The sequence below is a fragment of the Muscardinus avellanarius genome (genome assembly GCF_963383645.1).
Source record: "Muscardinus avellanarius genome assembly, chromosome: 4".
NCBI classification, from domain to species: Eukaryota; Metazoa; Chordata; class Mammalia; order Rodentia; family Gliridae; genus Muscardinus; species Muscardinus avellanarius.
Genome location: NC_137789.1, coordinates 8,241,085 through 8,263,563, shown reverse-complemented (window position 1 = coordinate 8,263,563; position 22,479 = coordinate 8,241,085). Strand labels below are relative to the sequence as shown.

General features: G+C 46.1%; 1 protein-coding gene across 1 annotated transcript in view; it reads right to left on the bottom strand.

Annotated features, from left to right (window-relative positions):
• Window positions 1-3,451, bottom strand: part of ZFAT (zinc finger and AT-hook domain containing) — a gene marked incomplete at both ends in the record, with an annotated part of 197,320 nt that extends 193,869 nt beyond the window's left edge. Inside the window, one exon of the mRNA XM_080694115.1 lies at window positions 3,279-3,451. Within this exon, the coding sequence (XP_080550241.1) occupies window positions 3,279-3,297 (19 nt within the window). The remainder of the gene's footprint in view (window positions 1-3,278) is intronic.
• Window positions 3,452-22,479: the final 19,028 nt, after the last annotated feature.

Below are 22,479 nucleotides of genomic sequence, written 5' to 3'. Positions count from 1 at the left end.
CTTAAAATGTCTTTTTTGCTTCCCTCCCAAATTACTTTTTTCTCTTTAAAAAAAAATTTTTTAAATCAGAGCCAGTGTGGTGGTGCACGCTTGTAATCCCAGCATTTGGGAAACTGAGACAGGAGGATCGCGGTTTGAAGACAGCCTCAGCTACTTAGTGAGGCCCTCTGCAACTCAGTGAGACCGTGTTTCAAAAGAAAAGAATAAAAAATTGGGCTGGGGGTGTAGCTCAGAGGTAGAATGTCCCTGGGTTCCAGCCTCAGTACCACTAAATAAATAAATAAATAAATAAATAAATAAATAAATAAATCATAGTCAAACTTTATCCCATCTCTCCATTCACAAATGCTTTCAAAGAACTCTGAGTGAATGACTCTGTTCTAGCTGCACAAGGCTGCGACCTGGAAAGGAACAAAACCCTCCTGAGGACCACCAACACGCAAGCAGAGGGGTAGGATCGGGCTCATTTTGCAGATGGAGGGTCTGGGTCCCAAGAGCTACTCCAGCCCCTCAGGCAGGAACCTGAGGAGTGGGGCTGAGCCCAGCGCTGGCCTGGTGGGGTTCTTCCTGCCCTCTGCACTGTTCCCAGCCTTCCAGTGGAGGCCTGCCCCTGGGAAGTTTCACACAGCGGAAGCACACAGGGTAAACAGCTGGGAAGCGGAAAACTTAACTCTAGGCTAAATCCTTCTACATAATTAAATCGGCCCGTCTTGTGGCAGAGGTTTTCAGCAGCAGCGTGATGAAACTGTCTATAAAAGGAAATGCAATTAAGGAGAGTCTTTTTAATACGTCTAATTCTGACTACCCTTGCCCTAGGCAGCAACTTAATTCTACTTAAGGATAGCTATCTTTGAAAAGTCGTTATGTAAATTATAAGGTTTAGAGGGAAAGAAGCAGGAACGTCTTTACCAGAGGCAAATGAGAAGCCGCTTGAGAGGTAGGCCAGCCTACAAGAGCGTGACTAAGGGGACGAGCCGGCTTCTACCACCCAGAGCTGTCACTCTCAGGCTGAGTGCCTCTCACCTTCTTACCATCTACTGTTCTTCCTCTCCTTCCTAACATAACCAAACCACCAAAACAGGACAGGCTCTTCAGAAACTAGCTCGCTCCAAGTTGGTAGGACCACGTTTTTCAAAACTTGAACTTTTTTCACTTGTTACTGCCAGAAATGGAAAGAAATGATAACAGATCCCAGCGTCCTTTCTAAAGACTGCCAGGTAAACTCTAGGAGACCTGTGGCGAGGCATTCTTTGTACAAGCAGCAGCAGAATGACGTAAGAGAAGGCAGGCACTGGACTGAGGAGCCTTACTTTTTTTTACATTTTTATTTGGAAACAGGGTCTCCTAAGCCAGCGCGCGTGGCTGGCTTCGAACCTGCGCGATCCTCCTGTCTCTGCCTCCCAAGCGTGGGGATTACAAGCGTGCGCCACCACGCCCGGCTGGAGCCTTACTTTTAAAACAGCATGCCCACCGGGCATGGTGGCGCCTGCTTGTAATCCCCGCGCTTGGGAGGCTGAGATAGGAGGATCACGCAGGTTCGAAGCCAGCCTCAGCTACTTAGTGAGGCTCTCAGAAACTTAGTGAGACCCTGTTTCCAAATAAAATATAAAATAGTGCTGGGAGTATAGCCCAGAGGTAGAAAGCTCCTGGGTTCTACCCCCAGTACCACCAAAATAATAATAATAAAACAGCATGCCCATGCCCGGTGAGTCCTGGTTCCTGACCCGCCGCCCTGGCTCTAGGCGCCCTTTCCTCCTCTACCTGCACTAGCTCACCTGGTAGGACGCGCAGGAGGAAGACTCGCACTGCTCTTCACCCCTGCCTGGCCTGTAGGGGTTCCTACAAGGGTGCAAGTTTGACTTCTAAAGAGCCAGGAAAGGTATCCCTGGGGCTGAGGACCTGGGCACCTGACTCCTTCCAGGAGCGTGGAGACACTCTCTAGTGGCTTCAACAACTGAGCTGGTGCACTCTGGGGATAAAGCTGGAGAGGGACAGTGGTGTGGGGACGTCTCCATGACATGATGGGGCAGGCGTGATCAGCCGGCACCTACATTCAACAAATAACAGTGAACAGCTCCTATGGGCCAAGCACTGCTCCAAGGGGAAGGGCGTAGGAGCCAGGCAAGCAGGCAGGAGTTTGCATTTTATCCCAAGTTGGAGAAAATTCATTTGAAACACTCTGCTCTGCATTCAATGTCATCAGCAACATTGCTTTTCATAATACTTCTATCTGCTGGGAGAGACAGCAGAGGGATCACAGTTGTACATTCGTGCAAGAAGGGCACACTCCAAACAGACTATAATAAGGTGAAAAAAGTTGTATTATATTACACTGCTAATGTAATCTTGCTGCCGTGCTGTAATCAATAGCTAAAAACTAATAAATAAAGACTACCACAGGGAAGGCGAGAAAAAAAAAAAACCTCGGGCACTTCTAAGCTGTTCTGTGTTTGACCTCTCTGGATGTCTTGTCTTCATCAGTAAATGACCTGCTATTAACAGCTGAGCAGCCACAGCGCCAGTCCCAAGTGTGGAAGCTGGTGATAATTACAGGTGAGGCCTCCGGGCCACGCTAGGTGACTCGCTCTGGCGTTAAGTGGAAGGCCTGTCACGCTATTAGGTCCGGAGTCTCTGCTTCTAGCCGGGGAGCCCGAAGGGGCTGCCTGGAGGAGGTGGCAGCTCCTGCAGGACTTAAACTCTTCATTTCAAAGGGCCAGGGACAACGCCTGGCAGAGCCAGGCAGCAGGTGCATTACAATTCCCCAAAGTTATGGCAGGGATTCCCATAGCGACCCTAATCCCTTCTTATGTGGCTCCCTCTACAGGACACAAGGAAACTTTCCTTCAGAGCCCTAACCTTTCAAAACCTCCCAACTGCTGGGGTGCATTAACGAGGAGAGCGCTCTACTGTGCATGCTAAGCCAGACAAGAAGGAGGCTCCGCCAAAGCCCGTCCAAAAGCTGGCAGCCCCGGGATTCGAACCCGCGGCCCGGCCCCGACGTGCCCCGGCACCTCCCGTCGTCCTGGGAACGGCGCCGCGCACGCGCGCACGCTCCCCCTCGCTGGCTCCGCTCCCCGGTGTCCTCCCTACTTTTCTTATTTGCACTCTTGTTCTTTGGCGGCGGGACACGGCCCGCGGCTGAACGTGCGGCCGCAGGACGCCGCTACGTCCGCTCTCCGCCCGCCGCGGATCCCTCCGCCGGGTCCCGACTCCACGTCGGAACGGCTCCCCGCGCGCCCCACCCCCACCGTGCTACCCCAGCCCCCAGCTCCGCTCACCTGCCGCCCGCGTCTCCATGGCAACGCCCCCGCCGCGGAGGAAAAAAAAGCCTCGGCTCTTCCGGGCTCCCTCCCGCGCCGACCGAGAAGGCGGGGCGCCCCGCTCACACTTCGCTTTCTATTTTTATTTTTTTAAGAAAAGAGCCAGCGAGGTTATGGCGAATCTGCGGCATCCAACATGGCGGATGGAGTCTTCGCCCTCCTCCCCACGGGGCTCCGACGCCGACGTAGCGACGTCCGCCCCCGGGGGGAGGGGTGGCCTCCCCGGGCACCGCCGCCGGGACTCCGCGCATGCGCGTTCTGGCCGCCGCCCTCCGCGTCCGGTCCTGGCGATCGCTGCTCAGCGTTTTGGGCCACACCCGGGAGGCGACCTTAGGGACCCCGGGAGGAAGGATCTCTAAATTGGGAGTATTCCGGGTTCTGCCCAGCGGCTGCTGGCCCACCTCCGACCCGCTGTCTATGGGGCCACCGCTGGAGGAGGCTCGGGTGTGTGTCCCACCTCTGAGTCTTTGCAGCGAGCTAACCTTTTTTGGTCTCGCGGATTTGATGACTTTGTCACCTGGGGGTTACAGCCTACATCACACTCACAGGTCTCAGAGTTTGGGAAGAGCAGGGTGCTTTCCCTTGGGGTGCCCAGCGGGGCTTTCGTGGGTACAGATGGGATTGGCAGCCTAGGCTGGCACCTGAGGGAGCCATCCCCTTGTCTTTAGGTGTCTTATCTCGACAAAAGTCTCAGGTTAGGTGTGACCATGCTTTCTCTCCTCCCTGCTCCTGGCCCACTCCAGTGGCACCCTTGTCTGGATGAAATTTAATGACCTTGTTTTCGTTTTTGATGCCAAGGTGGTAAGGTCTAAGGCTGGCTTTACTCCTGGGCTCAAATAACTTCTCGAAAGGCCCGTCCCACCTCATCTAAAGTAACGCTCTAAGTCACTTTATATTTCCCACATAGTATCTATTCCTGTCTGACAGTTTACCTCCATTGTGTATTCCTGACCGTCTTGGTCGTCGGTCTAGCTCCAGCACCTGAATTGAGCCTGACAGTTACTGGCTACATTTCTGCACCAAAAAATATCATTTTTATTTATGGTAGTAACGCCAAGTTAAATTAAAATCTTAGTAAACAAAATGGTATAAGTAATGCAGAAACAAGGAAAAATAATGCCGTGTAAAAGCAGACCTCAAGTGACTGAAGCTTTGGAAACGCATTTATTTTTTGTCTACCCTGAAATGCCTGTCTTCGCCTATCCGGTCTGTTCCTGGAATAGCCCTCTCCGCTGCTGTTCAGAGTGATGCATTTCTCCTCCTGAGACTCACCTGACCCCAGTTCTCCGCAGACCCAGGCACACACCGCGCCTGGCTCTATTCCCACCTGCAGCACACTTACCTGTTTGCCCAGCCCTCTCCCCACTGAACCAGGAGCTTCCTAAGCAGGGCCCTTGCAGGCCTCTTCAACCTTTTTTTCCCAGCGCCTATTGCATCCAGTATTACTGAATGGAAACATTCAGTTTGTCAGCTCCTTCTTCCTAGGAGAATGCCCTTGGACGGTGAGCTTTAGAAGTGACCTGCCTGGTTTCTGACAGTGCTTTCTTCCTCTGTCTTTAGTCCTGTTCTTGGGAGATAAGGAGTCAGGACAAGCCCCTGGATTTGCCAGGTTACTGGAGATATGTTCAGAGACATGTCCGTCTCTTATGGCCCTTCATGTGATACAACCCAGGAGGTTAGTTCAGCAAATGAGTATGCGCAGCATGCCTCTCCGTGCACCGTATTTTATCCATGTTGCCACCGCACTCTCCAGACTTCCCACCAAGACTCAAAAAAAGCCACTTCCAGCAGGCCCGGTAGTGCATGCCTGTAATCCCAGTAGATGGGAGACTGAGACAGAAGGATGGCAGGCTTGAGGCCAGCCTCAGCCACATAAAACAAGATGCTCTTTCGAAATAAAGGGGGGGGGGGTGGCTGGGACAGAGCTGAGGGATACAACAGCCCTGGGTTCAATACCAAGTCCAAAGATAAATAAAGCCCCTTATTGCTAAACCCCCACCACATCGCGGATTGTCAGATAGATGCCCAGGAATCTCCTTGGAACCCCTTTGGAATCTTCTTGAACTACTCAAAAAGCTGCATTGATGAGCTTTTACTTCTAGAACCATAAATATTTACAATAATCACTATTCTGCTGTGAATTGACTTCTGTCAGGAAATTAGAGCTGGTCTAGATCTGCTGACAATACTAGTTTTGTGCTGGGCTGCCTTTTTTGCAGCAGCCTTTAAATGTCATTTATTGATTAGCAGATGGATTGTTGCCTCTAGATGCCGTGACCAAAGTGAATTTGGGAAATGAAGCAATTTAACATTAAAGTCCAATTACTCAAAATATTAAGGTCAAATTAAAAGAAAGACTTGTGGATTGTGAACACAGGGGGTCCTGGGTTAATTATTTGAATAGCTATAATTATTTTTCTGCCTTGTCCTTATGGCCTCTGCTTCCTTCTCTCCATTTGTGCTTAAAATAAGTGTTCCTTTTTTTTATTATTTTTGCTGGAAATTTTCCTGGCCATGGGCCTATGGCAGTGACTGCAGGAAAGCCCTTTTTGGTGGGAATCCCAAACTTGTAAATGGAGGGAATCCACACTGATTCCTTCATTGACTTACTTAATTTGCACATTTTCAGTCAGAAAACATCTTTTCTCTTTCCATTTGCCACTAGTGTTTAAAGATGCCTTCAATAAGTGAAGAAGAATTCATGGAATTAAATTTAAATCACACAAAATTATATAATTAATGGCATCCAGCTTCAGTGATGGTTCCTAAAGGAGATCAGCTTCCCAGCTCACCTCCTGGTGGCAGTGGGTCTCATAAGGCTTCTTGGTGAATGAAATTGTGTCAATAAATATGTGGACATCAAGTGGCATTTAGTTGCATCAGGAATAAAATTAATTTGTGTGATTAAATATATTTGTATCTATGATTTTGTAATTACATTCATAGCTATATGACATGCATTTGCCTGAAAGCAATAAAATGTATGCACATAATTTCATATGATACTGTGTAAAGCAGTTTTCTAAAAGATGCTTACAGGCACCCTTAAAATAATAGGCCTTGAGGCCCACAACAATGTTGAAAGCAGGGGTGGAGATAAACAGTTTAAGTGTTAAAAATCTGGGCATGTTGTAGAGAAATTGTCACTTCAAAAATCACACACACACATGGCCACGGGGTTAGTTCTGTGGCAGAGTACTTACTTGGCAGGCACAAGGCTCTGTATTCAATCCTTAGAGCCGCAAAACTAAAATACTTCCTAAGTGTATAAAAGGGTGCAATAATATTAGAACTTTAATCTGTCACCACAAGCATAACATTGACCTCAGGAAGCCACTGAAGCCAGCTCTGTCTCTACACGGGCCACAGAGGCACCACCTGGTCTGCACTCTCAGGACCCAAGTATTGATGTCATTGGAAACCAGAAACTGTCCTGGCCCTGGGCATGTGGCAATGACTGAAGGAAGGCCCTTTCTGTAGGGCACCCAGACCTGTAAGTGGAGAGACGATTCCACAGCTCTTCCATGACCATACATGATTTACTTTATAGATTTTCAGTTAGCACATGTCTTTATTCTTTACATTTGCCACTCGTATTTCAAGATGCCTTCAATTAGTTCTCATGAGCCATAGTCAGCCCCTTCAAAAAAGTCAATTCCATCATTGGCAAAGAGGGAAAATAAGGATAACCTCAAACATCTTAGTATTGGCAGAAAACCAGGGTGCTTCAAGGTCTGCTTGTCTACTGGAAGGAGGAGGGAGCCAGCTAAAAGAGAAGGGGATCCCTTGGGCCAGGTGATGCTGGATTACATGTCACAAAGAATAGCTGCAGATCTGTGGTTGTTGATGTACAGTACAAGCTGACTCTGAAAAGCCATGAGTTCTGATAAGTTGGGCCCCTCCCCTCCCCCATGTGATCTCGCAGCAAAGGCAGGAGGCAGAACCCTGGAGGCAGAGAGTCCGCTCCGCAGACTACAGATATCACAAGAGGAGCGGCGTTCCCACGCTTAGTCCCACGCCCCCCAAAAATATGGACCTTAAAAAGAAGTACTTCCACCCTGGAACCCAGATGACTCCAGTGGCCGACTGGGATTGGTCCCTTCCCCCATGACTGGCGGACCCATCCTGAAGGGCACTGAATAAAGCAGATTGCTGGCTGATTGCCTCCTTCATAATTTTTTTTGCCTCTATCAGAAACCTTTCACATTCTTAATGATTAAAAATGTTTATGAGCTGGGCGTGGTGGCACACGCTTATAATTCCAGCATTTGAGAGGCTGAGGGCAGCCCCAGCTACTTAGTGAGGCCCTTTGAAACTCAGTGAGACCCTGCTTCAAAATAAGGAATAAAAAATAGGGCTGGGGGTAGAGCTCAGAGGTAGAATGCCCCTGGGTTCTACCCCAGTACTACCACACAAAAAAAGTTGACCAAGTTAATGTTAGAGCTGGGTGTGTAGATCACTGGTGGAGATAATATGCTTAGCCTGCTTTGGGTTCAATCTTCAGAACAAAGAGGAAGGTTATGTGTACAAAACTGCACATTTAACTGCAATTAAAAACCTGGTCATAATTCAAAAGGTTGAAATTGGATATCTTAGTAAGTAAGTAAGTTTGGTATATGGGGTTTATTTCTCACTTAAAGTTCTGTATGTCTGTCTACAAAATGGTAACGCTGGCCAGGTGTGATGGCACGCGCTTACAATCCCCGCGGTTGGGAGGCTGAGACAGGAGGATTGCACAGGTTCAAAGCCAGCCTCCGCTACGGAGTGAGGCTCACAGCAACTTAGTGAGACCCTGTTTCCAAATAAAATATAAAATAGGTCTGAGAGTACAGCTCGGAAGTAGAAAAGCCCCTGGGTTCCACCCCCAGTACCACACACACACACACACACACACACACACACACAAAATGGTAAATATGTACAGGTTGAGTAGGCCAGGTAAGTTCTCTATGGGGTAGTCTTAGATTTCCAAAAAAGAGTAGGCACTATGTCAAAGCCAAGAAGGCGGGTCAGGACCAGTGGTCTCATAAATACTGAACAAGTTCAGTAATTTGTCTCAAATTAATGCATTAGCCAAACATCCTGGGAGAACTGCTGATGAACTCCATGGCCCTGCTAATTATGCTGAAATGCTAATGATATATAAGGAGATTGATGGAAAGCTGAGGCAGAACGTCACGTACCTGAAAGTTAATGTACACAGGAGGGAAGGTTGCGAGGACTCGTTCCTGAGTCTTGTTTGCAGAGCAGTTGAATCTGGTCTGAGGGAGACTCAAGCAGGAAATGCCTGCTGCCCTTCCAGTGCCCTTCAAGGATTCTGTGTTCCAACTAAGAATCAGATAGTGAATCACCTTGGACCTGAAAAACCAGGAGGAAATAAAAAGAAAACTCAGAGCCTAGCAGGGTTTCAGGCCCATGGGAGGGAAAAGGAGGGAAGGCAGAGAGAGGGTTGGACTTTGGGGGTGAGCCTGGCAGGTAAGGAAGGAGCCATACATGATTAAACATTTACTCCTTAACTTATGTAAACTGCGCAGTTTTAGATGTCAGAATAGAGAAAAAACAGGTTTGTCAAAAACATAGGCCATAGGCATCCGGTGTCCATGAGTATTGGGCTGGTGATGGTTCAGCCTGATGTGGAAATCATGCGCAGCTCTAGGAGAAGTTGAGGTTGACGTGCATGGAGATACGGGGTGTGCTCCAAGCTATGTCATTGAGTTTTAAACACAGGGTGTGAGCCGGACGTGGAGGCACACGCTTGTAATCCCAGCATTTGTGAGGCTGAGGCAGGAGGATCGCAGTTCGCCGACAGCCTCAGCTCCTTAGTGAGGCCCTTTGCAACTTAGTGAGACCCTGTTTCAAACAAAGAATAAAAAGTAGAACTGAGGGTGTATCTCAGCCATAGAATGCCCCTAGGTTCCATCCCAAGTACTGCAAAAAATTAATTAATTAAAATGCAGGGTGCAGAGCAGCTTATGGAACATGCCACTGTTGGGGAACAGTTTTACTTATGTAAAATATGCATCATGATTATATATAATACCTATTATTAAATAAACTATATGTAACATGATGTGAATACATAGAGAATCTATGAAAATATGAAGAAAAAACTTGTTAGACTGGACAGTTTGGGGACAAGGTCTGAGCCAGGATATTTGAATCACAGGGAAACTTACTTTACACTGACCACACCTTTTTTATTTTTTTATTTTTGGTGGTGCTGGGGTTCCTAGAAACCCTTCTACCTCTGGGCTACACTCTCAGACCTGTTTTTTATGCTTTTTATTTGGAAACAGGGTCTCCTAAGCCAGCACAAATGGCTTCAAACCTGCACCATCCTCCTGTCTCCGCCTCCCAAGCTCGAGGATTACAAGCGTGCGCCACCACACCCGGCTACACTGGCCACACTTTTAAAATGCTTAAATGTTTTACTGAATGTGCATACTACCTTTTCAGGGAAGAAGAAAAGAAGGGGACTCTGGAAGCCTAGCCTTAATGTTCTGATGCTCTATACTCAGTAACAGTCTGTATTAGTCTGCTTTTGCGGTGACCAAAATAGCTGACAAGAACAACTCCAAGAAAGAAAGGTTTATTTGGCTCATGGTTTTGGAGGTTCAGTCCAAGGTTGGCCTGCTCCAAGGTAGAAACAATAAAACAATAGGAGAGCAGGATATGGCAGCCAGGAAGCAGAGAGATGATAGGTAGATAGATAGATAGATAGATGATAGAAAGAGAGAGAAAGAAAGAAAGAAGAAAGAAAGAAAGAGAAAGAAAGGAAGGAAGCCTTGGACACAGACTGCCTCAAGGTGCAACCCAGTGACCCACCTTCTCCAACCACGCCCTGTTGACCTACAGTTACTACCCAGGAAATTCATGTGAATAATTAATTCATCAATGGGTTGAGGGACAGCTTTGAGGGACATATGTTTTCTCTAATGTGCCCAAACTAGGGAGTATTAGGGATATGAGAGGGACCCAGATAATAGACAGGAAACCTCAGCAAAGCTAGAATGGAAGTGTAGGAGAGGAAGAAGGCTGAAGTTGATTAATGGAGGAGCTGCATCTGCATATGTGTAAAAGTATGACTGTAGCATGGACCCTCATTGTTGGGAGGGGGGAAGGGGAACAGAGGGGGAGGGCACCAAGCACAATCTGAACGTATGCCATTGTCAATATGATCCACATAAAATTGAAAAAATAAAAGCAAAACAAAACAACCCCCCCAAAAAAGGAATTTTCTAGCTGTGTGCCAAGGAAGGCATGGGGAGGTGGGCAGAACAGGGAAAGGAGCAGCCCTGTGTATGCGCAGGTGTGGCAAGACAGGGCAGCAGGAGAGAAGGCTGTAAGAAGCTGACCCCCAGGCTGGCTGCTGGCCCACGTCCCTGCCTGAAACACCAGGTCCCACTCAGCCCGCTGTCCTTTGTCCAGCCCCTGGGCATGCCACGCACCCTCGTGGGTTCTGCTGAGCAGTGGTCAGCACTGTGAGCATCTTGGCCCTGTGAGCAATGGTCAGTTCCTTTTCTTTCAACAGCAAACTCACATCCAAGTGTCCTTGGCTGTGCCCACAGGCCTTTGGTCCAGCCTCCATCACTGCTGGCTGGAGGCAGAGAAAGGAGGAGACATCCCACCTTAATTCTCACACATACCTGTCCACCCCAGGAACACACGGGTGGGTGGGAGAGGCAGCCACAGGGTGGAGGGGATGAATGTCCTGTTCCACCTGGTTGTCTAGAGTACACCTGCCGCGTCACCTCCCACCACACATGCTGCCCTTCACCCGGCAGCTCCCCGTTTCTCAAAGACGGCAGGCTTTTATAGAACGCTGAGCCTTTGCGTGTTTCTAGAACATTTTCTCTACATTTTTCTTACTGGTCTTCTTTCTGTCCTTCAAAACCCAAAGCAAATGTCCCCTGCTCTGTGAATCCTCTACGTCCCAGGCAGGTTAATGACTCTCTCGGCCCTTTTCATGACATTCATACATGTTTCTCTGTTAAACAGCAGGCTCCTGCAGGCCAGCAGAGGAAGCAACTCACTTCTTTTATTTTTATTTTTATTTTCATTTTTATATTTTGTGGTAATGGGGGGTGGAACCCAAGGGCTTTTCTACCTCCAGGCTATACTCCCAGCCCTATTTTATACTTTATCTGGAAACAGGGTCTCACTAAGTTGCTGAGAGCCTCACTCAGTAGCTGAGGTTAACTTTGAACCTGTGTGATCCTCCTATCTCAACCTACCAAGCTCTGGGATTAAAAGTATGTACCACCACACCCGGCTAGCAACTCACTTCTTTATGCCTTCAACCCAGCTGAGCTGAACACACATGGGTGAAGATGTTGGTAGAAAACTGACATTTATTTTATTTATTTATTTATTTATTTATTTATTTATTTATTTATTGTAGTCCTGGGGATGGAACCCAGAGGCCTCTACCTCCAGACTACGCCCCTAACCTATTTTATATTTTATTTTATTTTTTTAATTTATTATTATTATTATTTGGTGGTACTGGGGTTCCTGGAAGCCCTTCTACCTCCGGGCTACACTCCCAGACCTATTTTTACATTTTTATTTGGAAACAGGGTCTCCTAAGCCAGCGCGTGTGGCTGGCTTCGAACCTGTGCGATCCTCCTGTCTCTGCCTCCCAAGCGCGGGGATTACAAGCATGCGCCACCACGCCCGGCCTATATTTTATTTTGAAACAGGGTCTCACTAAGTTGCTGAGAGCTTCACTAAGTAGCTGAGGCTGACTTTGAACCTGCGCGATCCTCCTGTCTCAGCCTCCCAAGCGCTGGGATTACAAGCGTGCACCACCACGTCCAGCTGAGAACTGATAATTTAGTGTGAAGAAATGAAGCAGCTGTCCACGTGTTGAATGAATAACAGTTGGGAGGAATTCATTATGAAAAAGAGGTCCGCTCGCCGTTCACTCCTGAGGCATTTTTGGAGTGCTTACCCGCTGCCAAATCTGTTTTGTAAAGACACAAAGTGACCCCAGGATGCGCCCTCCCAGATTTTACAGCTCAGAAGAGGAAAATGACACCCAAGGAGGTGAGTGTGACATCACGCACCCCGCAGCGGAGATACAAGCGAGGGGGCACAGCCCTGCATGAGGGGTCAGGGAGAGTGGCCAGGTGCAGATCTAGGGGAGCCTGGAGAGAGGGGCAGCCTCGGAGGGGCAGAAGCAATGACAGCCAGGGCTGTTTGGTTACAAGGGGAGCTAAGGACTAAGAGAGGGGATCAGTTTGTGGCATCAGAGGTGACTCTCCTTGGCCAGCACCACGCACGCCACTGTTTTGGGTTGTCCCCACTGCTCCCAGCTGGGACAAATGGTGGCCTTTGTATAAGCTCTCACCTGGACAGCTCCTGTGACTAGCTGCTCACACTGTTGAGACAGCTGCTTGGTCATGAGACTGAGCACAGCTGGCCCAGAAGACAAACAGCCATGATGGCGCCTCCTGTGCCTGTGGAGGACACACCAATGTCCTGGAGCACACCTCCCTAACAGCAAGGGAGCTGGGGGAGGGGGTGTCACTTAACACCGCACAGAAAAGGAGCCTTTGAGCAACAGGACAAGGAATCCAATCCGGTGCCTGGGGCCAGAGCTACAAAAGACACCATCGCCCCTAAATCCATATGTCAAAGTCCAAAGCCCCAGTCGCTCTGAGTGTGACTGTTGGGGAGATAGGACCTGCAACGTGGTCACATAGGGAACAGTGGAGTCATATGTGTGGACCCTAATCCAATATGACTGTTGTCTTTCTAAAAAGAGTTTAGGACTTAGACACGTATTTAATAAAGGCCACTCAAGGACATGGCGAGGTGGCCAGTGGCCAGCCACGCACCAAAGAAGAATCAAAAGAAAAGCCCTGTTCGCACCTGGAAACCTGGAGCTCGTACTTCTCTCCTCCAGAACATATGTGTGTGTGTATATGTGTGCAGGTGCATGCTGGGGATTGAGCCCAGGCACATTCTACCTCTGAGCTACATCCTGAGCACTCTTTATTTTTTATTTGGGAACAGGGTCTCACTAAGTGTCTGAGGCTGTTTTCAAACCTGCGATCATCCTGTCTCAACCTCCCAAGTACTGAGATTACAGACGTGCACCACCATGCCCTGCTTTTGTCTTCTAGAACTTTGAAGCAGTAAGGATCTGTTGGTTAAGCCCCCCAATCCATGGCATTTGTTACATCAGCTCCAGGAAACTAACACACGAGCCTTGAGAAATGACCCCAGATGCTGCTTGTTAGATCAGAGTAACAGGGATTCTGACTGAGCCAACTGGTCAACCCTCTGCAGGTGTCTGCATTCTCCATCTCCCCGCAGGATACCCTGCACCTGCCTGCTACCACACTGCCGTGCAGCTAGTCCTTAACACTCAGCCTCCAGCAGGAAACAGATGGCACCTCAAGCTGGGTAATTTAAGGGAACTTTAATAAAGGGACTGTCGTCATCAAATGTGTAAGTAGGGTTTCAGGAAGTTAAAAAAGGTCTGAAGGGACCAGGAAGGAAACTGTAAATTGCATGCTGGAACCAGAACCAGAAAGTACCTGCAGAGAATGAGGCCACCTTCAGCCAGACCTGCCACTGACCCTGTAACGTAGCAGAGAAGGAGACTAAGGAATGAGAGCCTGACCTTGGTCTTTCCATCCTTCTGGCATCCTGCCCAGTCTCCATCAGCTGAACCCAGCCTGGGGACAACCATTGGCTGTGATGTACCAGGAGGGAGACAGTCCACAGGGCTGGGCTTCTGGGATCAGCTATCTCCCTTAGCTCATGCACAAGCAGCAATTCAATGAACGCTTATTTCAACCGGAAGCAGAGGTGGGCCACCCAAACCCCTCATCAGAAGCATGCTTTTAAAGTCCCAGCAGTAGCTGGCTCAATGACTGAGAGAAAGCAGCTCATCCTGAAAGAGAAATGGCCATGGGAATCTTGCTTCTCACCAGCTGCTCAGAGTCTCATGTAAGAGGGGACTGATTCACTTTTTCATTACGCTGCCTTAAATTGTCCAAGGAGAGAAAAACCTACTTGGCTGGCTTTGCTTTCATTCTGAGGACTCAGAAAGGGGCCTTTGGACATCGCTTGGTGCAGAATCTCCTCTAGTTTCCAAAAACAGGCTCAGGTAGCTGTCTGCAAAAGAACTCAGAGAAGCTGGGTGTGATGGCACATGCTTGTAATCCCCAGGACTTGAAAGGCTGAGACTGGAGGATCACAGGTTCAAAGCCAGCCTCGACAACTTAGCGAGGCCCTCTGCAACTTAGTGAGACCCTGTTTCCAAATAAGAAATAAAATTGGGCTGAGGGTTTACTCAGAGGTAAAAAGCCTGTGGTTCAATACCCAATGCTACACACACACACACACACACACACACACACACGCACACATGCATGCACACAATAACTCAGAGGATGGAGAACTGAAGAAACCTTTATGTGTTCGGTGTCTTTGACTACCACATTCCTGCCAACCCAAGTGGGTGCTGGCAGCTGCCCTACACATTCTTGGGTAGGCATCTTGAGAGTCAGAGAGAAGTAGAGAGGTCCAAACCCAGTCAAGGGAGCAGGAGGAAGGTCCATGAAGTAGTAACATCACAGACCCTGGCTGGCCAGGAAGAACACGCATGCTGTGCAGTCATGATCTGAGGAGGGATCCTGCGTGTCTCGGGCCCCAACCTTGGGCTGTCTTGGCAGGACTGTGGAGACACAGGGCAGGGGCTCAGAGCATGGGTTTATTACACCACTGAATACAGAAAGTTTCACTCCCGCAGTAAGCATTATAGCCAGAGCAATGCATAGGAGGGTTGAACAGCAGCCCTGCTGGCCGGGTGAACAACCAGTACCAGTGGTCTGGGGCTTTCTCCTCCCTAGCACTGGAGATCTCCCATCCCAGGGGCCTCCTTAACTCACATCCCACATAGTACTGCATTTGCCATGGTACCTGCTGGGCGGGTTGTGCAGCACAGGCTGGAAGCCCTTGCAGGTGAGCTGCATAGACCAAGGCACGGCCCTTGGGCTCTGTGGGAAGTCACCCACACTCCTCATGAAGAGGTTCTCCACTCTGCTGCTGCTTGGACTCTCATGGTCCTGTACGTCCTGGCTCAACTTTCACTGTGGAACTCAAACTGCAAGCTGCTTCTCCTCCTCGTCCTCATCCTCCTCCTCTTCCTCCTCCTCCTTCTGTAGTACTAGGGATGGAACCCAGGAGCATTCTACCTCCGAGCTACACCCTCAGCCCTATTCTTTATTCTTTATTTTGAAACAGGGTCTCACTGAGTTGCAAAGGGCCTCACTAAGTAGTTGAAGCCATCTGAGAACCATAATCTTCCTGTCTCAGCCTCCCAAATGCTGAGATACACGCATGTGCCACCACGCCCAGCTCTCTGCAAGCTTCTTAATGGACTGCCATGCTCCCTTACTTGAGAAAATAGGCACCTAATGCATCCCTATCCCTACTCCCCTTTGCCTGCCTTACTTACTTACTTTTTACTTATCATTGGTTTATTTTTTATTTTCTTGTGCTGGGGTGGATCCCAGGGCCTCATGCGTGCTAAGCAAGCGCTCTACCACTGAGCTACATACCCAGCCTGTCTTGTTTTATTTGGATACAGGCTCTCTCTAAGTTGCCTGGGCTGGCTTTGAACTTGCCACCCACTTGCCTCAGCCTCCCTCCTTAGTAGCTGGCATCACAGGCCTGGGAACTTGGCATTGACTTGCCTGCTTAATTGTTTTCTCACCCTCTGCGTGTCTGGCTAGAGGTGTGCACTCCCAGAAGGCTTTCTGGCCTCACCAGGAGAGTTGGGTTCCTACCCTTCCTGCATCTTTTCTTTTCTTTCTCTCTCTCTCTTTCTTTCTTTTTATTTATTATTATTATTATTATTATTATTATTAATTATTTTTGTGGTACTGGTGTTCCTGGAAACCCTTCTCCCTCTGGGCTACACTCCCAGACCTATTTTATATATTTTTTATTTGGAAACAGGGTCTCTTAAGCCAGCGGAGGCTGGCTTCGAACCTGCGCAATCCTCCTGTTTCTGCCTCCCAGCGCAATCCTCCTGTCTCCACCTCCCAAGCACAGAGATTACAAGTGTGCGCCAAAACGCCTGGCCCTGCATCTTTTCTGAGTACACTCTTCTGTCCATCCCACATACAGTCCTCTTGTGCTTATTGACTTTGTCCCCAGAACTGCAAACTTCCCCAGAGCACAAATTCAAGTGTCCCGCAAAAAGTGTGCATTCCTTAAAAATTGAGTGAATAGAAAGACTGCGCAGGACAGGCAGGCTCTGGGCCTTCCTGATGTGGTTACTTAAGCTACGTGTGGCTGTCTCCTGGGTTTTCGTTCCTATGTTCCCGTTAGCAGGAAAGCCTCACCTTCAGCTGTCCACTGTGAGGCCAGGCCCGGTGGGGAGAGAAGAGGCACAGGACTTAGTAATTACTGTGTGTCCATGAAGTGTTCATTTAACCATTCCTTAACTAACACATCACTAGATTGGTTAGTGGATTTAACTCATCCTGTCAGCTAATTCATTCCATTAACCCATTCTTTTCCTCTGGGACTCACAGTGTGCTGGACCCCCAGGCCCCGGGGTCCCATGGTGCATGGGACAGTCAAGGGCCCTGCCGTGGCACCCGAGGTGACTGGCATCAAAGATACACAAGATAATTTCATCTAAGGAATGACACAAAATGGGAAGAAACAACTCCAAGGAGTGATGTTTTCTCAAGTGTGTGTGTGTGTGGGGGGGGGTGAGTCTTTGCAGTGGGTGGTCAGGAAAGACTTCTCCAAGGAGGTGACATTTGAATGAAAACTCGAGTGATGGAAAGGAGCCAGGCTGGTGGATACCTGAGGAAAAAGTGGTCAGGGCAGAAGAAGGGGATAGTGCAAAGGTCCTGAGGTCAGAAGAGCGCTGCTACGCTCCTGGAGAAGAAAGGAAGGGGCAGGCTGTTTCTAAGGCGGAGGAAGCAGGAAAGCACCCTGCTCCCCTCCCTCCTCTACCCTTTCCCTCTATCTGGAAGGCTGTGGCCCCTCTCCTCAGAGGAACGTCCTCTCTGGGGACCTCCGCAGATGCAGAAGCAGAAGATCAAATTTTAAAATATTACAAATAAAAATAATTTTCAAGTACTGCTTATTTCACAAGTTATAAAACACAAGTTGAACCAGTTTTATGACCTCAAAATGAATAGGTTTTTGTTATTGTTAGAAGTAACAAGACTAGAATCTAAAGCTCTCTATATCAGGAGTCAGAAATGTATTTTTATTTAGTTTTTTTTTTTAGCAAGGGCCAAATAGAAAATATTTTCAGTTTTTCAGGCATAGGTTGTTTCTCGGAGAGGGCTCTGCTCTTCCCTGTGGAAGCAGCTGAAGGTCACCCGTGAATGAATGAGTGCAGCCATGTTCCAATAAAACTTTATTTTTTATTTTTTATTGGTACATAGTAGTCATACATCTTAATGGGGTACAAGATGGTGGAGGCATACATGCACACATCACTCATTTAGCCCTTCCCCAATTCCCGCCCCATTTCTCCCCCTCCCTCCTTCTCATGGTTGGCTTAGTGATTGGCTTTGATATGTTTCTGAATGTGCATCATGTATGTTAGGGAATATTAGGGAATTTTCCTCTTAGAGTTAGAGGAGGGTTTTTTATTCTAAATTTTTTTTTTTTTTTTTGCGGTACTGGGGATGGAACGCAGGGGTGTTCTACCTCCGAGCTACACCCCCAGCCCTATTTTTTTTTTAGTCTTTTATTTTTATTTATTTATTTTTCGCCATATGATTATTTTATTTTTTGGTGCTGGGGACTAAACCCAGGAGTGCTCTACCACTGAAATGCATCCCCAGCTCTTCTTCTTCTTTTTTTTTTTTTGCTGAAACTTGTTTCTTTTTTATTTTTAATATTATAGCAATTTATAATCTCACATAACAGATTCATTCATCTGATATCAAACTTTTGATAACTTAGAGATAATATTTCAATATTTCTTTCTTGTTTTCTTTTCTTACCAAAGGATATTTTTTCTTTTTTTAAGGTGAAACTATCATACAATTTTTTTCAAAAAAATCTATCCTAACATGAAATATGAACTTTAAATACCCAAGACAATCTCTAAAAAGAACACAGCTAGAAGATGTACATTTTCTGATTTCAAACCTTATAAAGCTACAGTAATCGAAACAGTACTGCTATAAAGGCAGATATATAAACCAGTGGAGTAAAATTAAAAGCCTAGAAATAAATTCTTCCATATATGGTCCAGTTATTTATGACAAGGTTTCTAAGAACATTTGGTGAAGGAAATAATATTATGTTTTCACTAAATATTGTTGAAAAATAATAATTACATGAAAAAGAATAAAATTGGACCCTTACCTAACACCATATACAAATATTAACTCAAAATAGATAAAAGACCTAACTGTAAATCTTAATTTTTAGAAGAAAACCTGGGTCATAAAACTTCACAACATCGAAATTGGCAGGGATTTCTTGGATATGATTCTAAAGGCACAGGCAACAAAAAAAAAAACTTCATAAAAAATAAAAAAATATTGTACATCCAAAGACAATGGAAACAGAATTAAACGTTACTGATAAAATGGGATAAAATATTTCCAAGTGCTATATCTGAAGGTATATAATAATACTCCAAATAGAAATCCTAAAAATTATCAACAATAAAGGCAAACAAAACAATTTAGAAATAAGTAAAAGACTAAAATAGATAATGAATCTCCAAAGATTTTTATATGACCAATAAACACATAAATATCACTCATCATTATTATAATGCAACTAATTATTAAGGAAATACAAATAAAAACTATAGTGAAATACTACTTCACATTTGTAAGGATGGTTACTTAACATGTATTACCTTGCTCCAGCCCTTTACCTTGAGTTGGTTACTATCTTTACTTGTAAAGTGTGTTTCTTGTAAGCAGGAAATGGATGGGGTATGGTTTTTAATCTATTTTGCCACTATATGTCTTTTTATTGGGGAATTGAGACCATTTACATTCAGTGTGATTATTGAGAGATAACTTTTAATACCTAAAATGTTAATATTTTATTTCTATTTGAAATACTGTTTATTCTTCTTTGCTTAGTTGTCTGCTGGGTAGAAAATCTTGTTTCTCTGGTTCTTGTGTGTATTACCTATTTCTTCTTTGTAGTTAATCTCTTTGAGTATTTTCTCTAGCACTGGTTTTGAAGACATAAATTCCTTCAGTTTCTGTTTGTCATGGAAGCTTCTTATTTCCCCATCTAATTTAATAGATAGTTTTTCTGGGTAGGAAATTTTTGGCTGGAAGTTGTTTCCTTTCAGAGTTTGGAATATGTTACTCCAAGCCCTTCTGGCTTTCATAACTTGGTTTGGGAAGTCTGGAGTGATTCTAATTGGTTTGCCTCTGAATGTCACTTGGCCTTTTGTTTTTGTTGCCTTTAAGATTCTCTGCTTGGCTTCTACATTGGCAATTTTGACAATTATGTGGTGTGGGTAACCTCTTCTCTGATCCTGTCTAAAGGGAGTTCTATAAGTTTCCTGGACCTGTATATCAACCTCTTGCTCTATGTTTGGAAAATTTTCTGCTATTATTTCCTTGAAGAGATTGTTGATCCCTTTGGTTTCACTTTCTTTTCCCTCCTCTATTCCAATTATTCTTAGGTTAGCTCTCTTAAAATGGGCCCATATTTCTTCAATATCAGATTCCTGCTGTCGGATATTTTTTTCTAGATTAGAAACTATGCTTTTATTTTTGTTTTGCTCATCTTCTAAGAGTGAGATTCTGTTCTCCATGTGTTCTAATCGGTTGTTTGTGCTTTGAATTCATGCCTTTACTTCAATGATTGCATCCTTTATATCTTTTAGATGCTCTAAATTCTTTTTGAAGCTCCTGTATTATTTCTACAGTTATATTCCTGATTTGATCTTCTAGTGATCTCTGAATTTCTTTGTTATCAGGTTCTGATATTATGGGGTTGTGGGCATTCATTTCTCTATTGTTGTTCCTCTTTCCTATGATTTCAGAAGTTTGTGCCTTCTCTGGGTTCTTCTCCGGGTCACCACAACTTCACCTAGGGTGCTCTGGATCTCAAGTTTGTCATAATCTCAGCTGCCACTACTCCTTTACTAGGTAGTATTGCAAAGCCTCAGACCCAGGGAGTTAATCGAAGCTGCGTGAGACCATGGGGGGTGTTGGGCTAGGCGTTTTCCCACCGGGAGCTGTGATTAGGGTGTGGTATTTCTGCCACCGCTACTCCTTCACTGGGTTGGACTGCAAAATCTCAAACCCAGGGAGATTATCAAAACAGCGCAAGTCCCTGGGGGTACAATGCTGGGATTTCTCCTGTAGAGGCCACAATTTCACTTATGGTTACTGTGCAGGTTGATCTGGAGCTGCTGTGAGCACGGCAAACTCTGGCAATGTGGTGCTGCTGCCACGCCCTAAGCCATGAGGCTGGCATATTTCTTTTCTGGTTTTGAGCTCTCTGTTCTGAGTCCCTGGAAGGTGTGATTAGCTTGGCCACTGGGAGTTTTAGACGTTCTTTTTGCTGAAAGAACTGCTGAATTACACCCGAATGATCTGCAGCTGCTCACTTCAGCTCCTTGTTTATCTTTCGTCTCTGGAGCCTGGTGCTGTGAGGGAAATGGTGCCGGTGTGGCTCTGCTGCTGCAACGTGGGCTGGTTTCTTTTCTGGTCTCTGGTTGTTCTTCTAGTCTTCTTTTTCTCTGTCTCTTGTGTTTACATTTTTTATTTCTCTGCTGATAAGTGTTTTCTGGCTATGAAAAGCGCTGATTTTGTGGCAATAGAGATCGAGTGTTAGCAGGACTCATAAATGCTGCTTTTCTCGGTTGCCATCTTCCAGGAAGTCCCCAATAAAACTTTATTTACAAAAATAGACAGCAAGTAGGATTTGGCTCCGGGGTTATACAGTTTCCCAATCCCTGATCTCCTTTAGAATGATAAGTTCATTTTCAAAAAATACAGTTTTTTTTTCTTTTTTTTTTTTTTAGCACTAGCTGTGGGCTAAGCAGACAGTGTACTTGTTGAGTGTGCCTCTACCTGGTTGTATCTGCTACCTGGTGCTGAGCAGACAGGGTAAACCAGAGAGAGGAACACGTAACCAGCAGTCATCTGTATAAACTATTTGTGGTGCAACTCTATTAAGACATTTTTGAGATTCCAGGATTAACGTTGTTTTTGAACTATAAAGTGTTTTACCTAAGGCCAACCTGAAGCCAGCTTGGCCTGGCAGAGCTGGCCAGTCAGCCATGGCAGCCTTCCATCGCGGGTAGTGGGTAAGGGTGTGCAAGGCTCCCCTGGCAGATGCAGGCCTCAATGGAGCTGTGAGAGGCGTGTGTACCCGCAGGTGTAGACACAGGCATGGAACCCTACCTAAAAGTCTGCACAGTCCTGGTTTGGTACCCTTTGATCATGAAGGGTTCATGTGAAGACGAGTTCCTGAACCACTCCATCTACTAGTAACACATTAGCCAATGACCTAGTAAAAGGTTCATAGCTTATAGCAGCTCTCCTGAAGTTTGCATTCTGAGTCTATATTAAAAGCAACTTGCACATACACATCAGAGTGCCTGTGAGGAAAAATATTTTAAAGTAAATTACAGATAATCTAACATATCCCTTTTCTTTTATTGAATTTGCAATGCATTTTGGAACTAATTTCAGTGTTTGCAGTTACTTTCCTGGATTTTTTTTTTAATGGGAGGTAAAATAAAATGTATGACTTTTTATCTTCAATTTTGAAGTTCTGGCAATCTGCTATACAGTGTAATTATTGTATTCAAAAGTGTAAAACAATCTTTTAAATATTCTTATTAGAAGAATTGTACTATAACCAAAGAAGACATGTCTATTCCAATAAATAGCCTCATCCCAACTCATACCTGTATAAACGATGACGGTCTATAAATTACAGACATGTCCTAACCAAATGCAGGAGGCAAGCTGATCTCATACAATCTCTTTAACATGAAAATTCAAGACACAGACTTAACCAAAATGTAGGGCATGTGAGAAATTAGAGAAACAGCAGGATCTGTCAGGTTTCAAAACCTGTTTGCATGAACATGCAGTGTACATTTCAAAGTCTTGCTGAAGGATTTGTGTGGTTCAGCTCACAAAGTGGTAGGTGGACAACTTAT